We start from the raw sequence: 7,483 nt of genomic DNA, 5'->3' as shown, positions 1-7,483 counted from the left end.
TTAATATACTTTGTATATTTTTACCCCTAAGTGAGTAGCAAGCAGTAACTTTGAGGTTTATATTCAGGCTGACATTGCATTGGAGATCCCTTTAGACACATTTTTCATACTCGGCGGATAAATGGTGATAATAGAGGCTATAGAGATAAAATCTTTTCTGACCTTGTAGTTTAAGGTTTGGTTCAGTCTCCTGGAAGCTGTAGCACTGAAGGACTCTGGGAAGGATTTCCTGGGCATGACGCCATGTTTGTTGATGAGGTTGATGAGCATGTCCCACTGTCCGCCGTCATTCATGGGGTTGGGCGAGGCCAGGAGGAACTGGAACAGACGACCGTCGACGGGCTCCTTACGCTTTGCACACTCCTCGTAGGCGTTAAGGAAGTAGTTTGCTCGCTCAATCTGTGAAAGAAATTTCAAAAATCATTGTAAAAATTATCACAAATCATCATAAATGCCCATAATCATGTTTTCATGAGGCCTTGCAAGTCAGGTGGTTGAAATAGGTTTAACAAGGAGAAGTCGTAGATATCGTCCCTCCATGAAATAGCTTGTTATTTTGTAATCTTTTGGTGTATTTTAATAGAGATATTATGAGTCAAACTTTGTTTTTATCAGCAGAATGATAGATGTCTATAGATGTCTATCCTTTAAGAATTTTGTTGTGGCACTTCGTATTGGAAGGGGTTGCCCAAGCTGTCATGTGCAGGCGTTTAGTGTCTTGTTACCATGGTTTGTTTGAGGTCAATGACCTCTCAAGCACAACATATTAACAAACCACAGATGACCCAGTTCCCTGCTGAATGACCGATTAAAGATAAGATATATTTCCTGCAGAAATGGTCTAGAGGTAAAAATAGATTGGCCTGACCTGCCAGCTGGAGGTATAAACAAAAACACTCTGTACCAATTTGGGGTCAAACAGACCATCCTATTATGAAATAGGGGTGAAAATGTGAAAATCCTTTTAAATAAGCAATGCAAATCTACGACAACCTGCTAATGCACGCTAAAACGCAAAGACAATCAGCGTCTACCCACATACCAAAACTGATCGCCAACCATCCACCGGGTTCTGAGATCATTCAACGCAAACAATCTGACATTGAGATAGCAATTCCGGTTCAAAGCAAACAGCTAGGGGGCCCAAATTTACATCACTAAACCATTGTAACCACAACTACATGCTACCTTAGCATCGCACACACGGACCATAACGTGCCAACAATAGAATAGAAAATTAAACTGCAGTACCAAGGTCAATCACCAGGTGCTCAAAGTCAACCTACACAATCTCCAAGGCCCCATCCATCAATCTGCCAAATATCATACAGTTCCTTCTCACCGATCTTCAGATATCAGACCAAACATGAAACGGAGTAAAAACAATACCCCCATTTACATGGAGGTAATTAGAATTTGCTACATCAATATCTGCACACACAATCCCTCACCTTGTCCCAGAAGAAAAGGTGGTTTTGGCTGAACTCAAAGTCATCCAGCTCAAACTTCTTGATGAAGGGAATCCGCAGAACATTCAGACAGGCAAAGATCCAACATCTGTGGGGGAAAGGGAACAAAAGGAGGTAAGTCTCTGACAAAAAAACTAAAGTGACTTAACTTTCAAGATTTCAGATTTCATTCAAGATTTATTGATGTACCGTAGTCTTCACTCTTGAAAAACAACCAACAAACCAAGCTTCCAATTTACAGTGTCTACTCTGAATAATGTTATCTGGTATGTGATTGGTTATCTAGTTGGCCTCACTCCTTCCAGAGTTCTTCTAATTGGTTATTGGCTTGTTTAAAGCAAGCATTAGGAGTGAGGATATCTGGTATGTGATTGGTTATCTAGTTTGCCTCACACCTGCCAGAGTTCTTCTGATTGGTCATCGGCTTCCCCTCTGCTGGAATCTTGTGCTGGAAGACGTGGTTGATCTGACTGGTGACCTTCCGATTCAGACACACAGAGAGAAGGTCGTTTGCAGTCGCCACATTCTGTGCCAGCCTGTTTTTAGGTCAGCTTCAAAGTTGGACTGCAGCTTAGCAAGAACCTCCATGGGTACACCTGTAAAATAAAATAAAAATTATATTTTTGGTACATTTAACGTTACACTCATTCATGCCCTGCCTGCACAAAGCTGAAAAAAAGAAATAAATTCAATAGATAAACATGATGATCATTAATTATATCTATTACACTTCCATGATGGTTCTGGTATAATGATGTGGGTATCAAAGCTCCTTTGTGGAGTTGCAACTATCAGTATTATTATTAAGTATTATTAAGTATTATTATCAGTATTATTATCAGTATTATTATTATTATTATAAGTTGAACAGAAGCCATGAAAACATTGCATCCGGTTACCCTGCCGTGTTTACTTATTGTTGCAAACCTGAATTACCGGTAATCAATAGAAAAACAGGATCATGTGCATACCTTGGACCATTAGGTCTAGCCTCCACACCACTTGAATTATAATTTATGAATAAGACAAAAATATCCTATCATAGGCTAATAACTTTCTAGTCCAATGTATTACGCCAGTATTCTGATGTAGATGTAGATTGCCTCAGGCTTTTTCTTCTACTAATTAGGCAAATAAATTGAAAAATAGAGCAGGAAAATCTGGAGAACTACTTTTTTCTGGACGGATCAGTTTTATAGATCATTTTATGCCAGTCATAGTTACCTGCTTTACTACAAGGGATCGGATCTTGCTTCTCGGCGGCCGCATCCTTCGGAGAGTCGGCGGACATGGCCTCTGACGCCGCCTGAGCTGGGGAGGAGGGATCGCTGGACTGAGACATTATACTTAGCGAAGAAAACTGGTAAATTTGCAAAGATTAAGACAGTCAAGATCAGTTCTTTGTGGTGCTACCCGGAAGTGAAGCCGATCGAGCGATTAACACGGCAACAAAACGCATCCGGACGTAAGATTTAGTAATTTTCACAATATATAAAGTTCCTTGAAAGCAAATAAACAAATAACATCTAAAATATAACATAGAGTTTTCATCATTTCTCCATTGGTTACGTATGAAAATACGCAAGAATTTAAGGGGAAAGTATCATAATTTCAGCAGTCACTGTTGTTTAGATGCTACCCATCCCGCCGGTGATATGTCAAAGGTCACATCTTGGTTCAGCTGATGAGTTGATGAGTTTAGCTCTGGTTTACAGGTTAACGTTACTGAGTCGCTGTCTAACAACGAAATCGCAAGGTAAGGGACTTCGTAGACGTTGTGTGTTCATTTGAGTTCTTATTTGAATCGGCATCATGCAAATTTTGTCAGGAAATTAAACCAGGAAATGTTATTCTTGCAGAAAGAGACAGGGGGCGGGGCGGGTTCTAAATTTTATAAAATTTCGGTGATTGTTTCAAACAATCAATTTAATCAATTTACATCATCGTACCTTGTTAAGTTGTTTTACAAGAATTAAGGCCTTATATTTGTTTTGGACAATGTTTTCATACGATCGTTTTAATGTGGAAGGCCTTGATATCATGATATGATCAGATGAGACAGTTAGATATTGTATATATTTGTATTACCTTTAAGATCAACTGATAAAAGGATCTCTTCTTTCATGCTCTTTGTGAAATCCCAAGTCCCTTGTGAATTGTACATTGCAACACACAAAGCTGTGTATGATGATTTGATGTAATCAGAGATTTTTAGCCTCCTTGATATTATTATAAATTACTTCTGAAGTTTGAGGCCTTCATCCATTTGTCACCCTTGATCTTTTGCATGCACAGTGCAAACCATGAACCAGCGTATAAGTGTATGCGTAAAGCTAGTAAAGCAACAATATATATGGTTAACACATTTGATCATACATTTGTAACTTGTGTCTACCAATGTTTCTGAACTCTCTTTCCTCAACAGATAAGGTCTCCATCCATACCAGCGCCATGGAGGATCTCCTGAAGAGAGAGTTGAACACGACAAAACTGCGGCCCATCGGGGGCGGCGGTGGCTGTATCAACCACGGCGAAGGGTACGAGACCGATCACGGGAGGTTCTTTGTCAAGATGAATGGTGATAAGGGGGTAAGGGACAGCAGGCTCGCAGCCATTACCAATTGGTTACAATTAATTTTGGTGCTATCCGTCTCTTTTTTACAGACTTAACGTGTTTTTTTGTGCAATCTATGTTTAGAAAAAAAATTTATGTTCAGAGATGCTGTTCTTGGTATACATTGGAAACACAAAATCAAAGAAAAGTCATGTAAAGTGCCTTTCACAAGGCCACAGCATCACGCATGTCAAATGATGGCACCTGGGATCTGGCTATTGTGCCACAGGATGCAACAGTATGTTTACTGACTTTCTTGCTTTCCAGGCTAGAGTGATGTTTAAAGGAGAATATGCCAGCCTGGAGGCCATAGCAGCCACTGGTACAGTAACAGTGCCGAAACCTATCAAGGTCTGGTGTTTTATTGTCTCTCTTTTGTTCCCTCTCTCCAACTCATCTATCTACCTCTTACATGATTAGCATGCTGCATTGTTCTCTTTGCCCTTTGAAGACTAATACATGTATAGGTTATTAATATCATTTCAGTTTGATTTTTCAGAGTTGTACTGGACTAACTAACTGTACTATTATATAATAGCGAATCATGTCTTCAATCAATTATGATAAAGTTATTAATGAACTTGTTCTTCGAATTCAGGTTTTAGATGACCCCAGAGGGAGAGGAGCCATGTTGATTATGGAACATCTGGACATGGGAGGCCTGAGGTCATATGCTGACCAGTTGGGAGAACAAATGGCAAGGTACAATAATAGACCTTTTTAACCTTCTCCCTGCTACCTAACCCTGTAACCAATACAAATTTGGTGCCAGATGGCTACCTTAGCAGGCTGGAGGTTAAAATGCTGTCCTTTTGTTCTTCTTTTTATCCATGGTCTCCAAAACCTTCAAATCTCAATATTTACATACTCTCCAAAGGATCTGACAATTTCTCCTTGTCCTCCTCCTATAATGTAATACAGACTACATCTCCACAATGAAGAGGTGGCCAAAAAAGGCAAGCGGCCGGTTCGTCCAGAGTTGGACAGGGCGGGGACGCGTCGCCGGCGTACGTTTCACAGTTTGGGTTCCACACGGCCACGTGCTGTGGAGCTATCCCCCAGGACAACTCATGGTCAGACGACTGGGTGGTACGTACACTGTAGTATGTTTTACCCTTTTTTTTCATATGGTTACTTGTCACTTCTGACTTTCAACTTTTTATGAAAGTTTAATGTACTTCAAGTACATGTACATAGCATACTAAACATCAAAGTTTATAATAAATATTGGCATCATAACATATTCTATTGATATCTGGACCTGTCATATAATTTATTACTGTAATATTCTGAATTAGTAATGTTAAAAAGTGTTGTATTTCTTTTCAGTCCTTCTATGCAACTAGGAAACTGAAACTCCAGTTGGACCTGGTGGAGAAAGATGTGAGTTTTTCCAGTCTTTTGCTGCCATTTCACTTCATGTGATCTGTACTTACCACTTTATATTGAGAATCATACCATTTAATTTGGTGTTCTTACCATGGAATATTATCTCTTTTTCCTAGAAGAAAATTCAGTTTTCCTTGACTTATCGCTTGATTGTTTGTTGGTTTGTTTGTTTGTTTGTTAATTGGACTATGAACCTTGAACTTTAACCTACTGCCTCCTGTCTCACCAGTACCATGATAAAGAGACCCGTGACCTTTGGCCCCAGCTGGAGCGGAAGCTGCCGAAGTTTTTTGAGGGTGTGAAGGTGACCCCATCACTGCTGCATGGCGACCTTTGGGGAGGGAACGCAGCCGAGAACAGCAAAGGACCAGGTAAGTGGCATTTCAAGGTCAGAGTCATTTTCATAATGATCTCTTTGACAGATTTTTTAGGTACATGCATACATTAATCAATTAGACAGTGTTAAGAAGTTATCTATTAGTATTATGTCTCCAAAAGGGATTAACACATGCTCTGGACCAACAGGTTGTGACTTCAACTTCTGACCTGTCCTGACTTGCACACTACTGGGAAGAGTTCGAATCCTGGCTGTTATTGCTCATCCCAACTTGCACATTACTGGAAAGAGCCACAGTCCTTAGGCCTAGGAAAAACATGATGTTGTGTTTCCTGTTTCAGTCCTGAAAAAAATTACAATCAGAAGGTAGGGATTTTTTCTATGGTCAGTCAGGAAACAAGAAACAGAACATTCTTTTTCCTAGGCCTTAGGATAGGTCATTAGCCGTGATCCACTGTTCATTGTATAATTGTTGTGCAATGAAGTTTATTTGCATGACCTTTCCTACCTTTGAAAAATCATTCAGGCCCTGATATGTGTTGTTTTTTTCTATGTAGTCATATTTGACCCAGCATCCTTCTATGGCCACCATGAGTATGAGATGGCCATAGCCTCCATGTTTGGAGGATTCGGAGGAAAGTTTTTCTCAGCATACCACAAAGTTCTTCCTAAAGCCTCAGGCTGGGAGGCCAGGCATGAACTGTACAAACTCTTCCACTACCTGAATCACTGGTGAGTACGAAGTATCATCTTATCACAAACTAGACATTCTATTGAGTAATGTGACACCTGTGCTGCAGTGCAATGTAAACCAGTCAGAATTGCCTTGAGGAAGGTGACAGACGGTCACCGAATCATTGGCTGACTTGGTTGTGTAAAAAGAGTCTCTTTACTCGGTGACTTACCAACCTGATGAAACTATTCACGGATAGACATTCTATTGCTTACACTTATTGTAATTGGTATTTTCCCACATTTACCATAAACCTGAGGTTAATTCAATAATCCTAGCATGAGTAGTCCAGTCCTGTCTTCTCTTTCAAGACCAGTAGAAGAATAGCTCTTTTTCACTCAAGTTTGTTGATTACATGTGACTTCCGTGTTTTTCAGGAATCACTTTGGATCAAGCTACCGAAGTTCCTCCGTCAGTATCATGAAGAGTCTTCTGAAGGATTACTAATTACAAGAAAACCCATAACTGTATCTGAAGTTCAATCTTGCACGTATTATTGCTGAATGGCCAAAAGAGATGCTTGTCACTTTGAATATGACTATAGACATTGTTGCTGGCTGCACAGTAAGATTTCACATACTGTTTGAGAAATCTTCCTGCTTTGAAATTGTATTGTATATTTTATTTATATGAATTAATTGCCTTTCGCAAAAAGTGTTATTAGAATTCAAGCCAATCTTACAAAGAGCATCTTTAAGAGAAACATTCTGCTCTTTATGGAACCGGAAAGCCGTATAAGTATGAAAGATATCGATGTGACACCAAACAGCATGTAACTCCAGCTACATGTAATGTCATGTAACATGTTGTCCTAGAGTGTTTAACCTTTGGTTGCTTACAGGTGCCACACAGCTCTGGTTTTATGCTTGCATACTGGTACCCTGGAGTCCTAAAGGTCAATACATGGACATTGAAATACTGAAGCAACACTTTTGTTTTTC

At 39.7% G+C, this 7,483-nt stretch overlaps 2 protein-coding genes across 2 annotated transcripts in view; one reads left to right on the top strand and one right to left on the bottom strand.

Moving 5' to 3' along the window:
- The window catches only part of LOC109466987 (bleomycin hydrolase-like), a 5,576-nt gene extending 3,519 nt beyond the window's left edge, over positions 1-2,057 (bottom strand). The window contains 4 exon segments of the mRNA XM_019764876.1: positions 98-399; positions 1,452-1,557; positions 1,865-2,018; positions 2,021-2,057. Of these exon segments, the coding sequence (XP_019620435.1) occupies positions 98-399; positions 1,452-1,557; positions 1,865-2,018; positions 2,021-2,057 (599 nt within the window).
- Positions 2,058-3,134: 1,077 nt separating this feature from the next.
- On the top strand, positions 3,135-7,465 carry LOC109466749 (ketosamine-3-kinase-like). The gene is given in 10 exon segments (XM_019764525.1): positions 3,135-3,225; positions 3,895-4,058; positions 4,351-4,434; positions 4,682-4,785; positions 5,005-5,050; positions 5,053-5,172; positions 5,413-5,466; positions 5,702-5,843; positions 6,367-6,541; positions 6,920-7,465. Coding segments are annotated over 10 exon segments (1,023 nt in total). The 5' UTR covers positions 3,135-3,161; the 3' UTR covers positions 6,990-7,465.
- The last annotated feature ends 18 nt before the right edge of the window (positions 7,466-7,483 follow it).

Source organism: Branchiostoma belcheri, unplaced genomic scaffold (genome assembly GCF_001625305.1).
Source record: "Branchiostoma belcheri isolate BF01 breed outbred unplaced genomic scaffold, Haploidv18h27 scaffold1, whole genome shotgun sequence".
In the NCBI taxonomy this organism is placed as follows: domain Eukaryota; kingdom Metazoa; phylum Chordata; class Leptocardii; order Amphioxiformes; family Branchiostomatidae; genus Branchiostoma; species Branchiostoma belcheri.
This window is presented reverse-complemented; position numbering and strand designations above follow the sequence as displayed.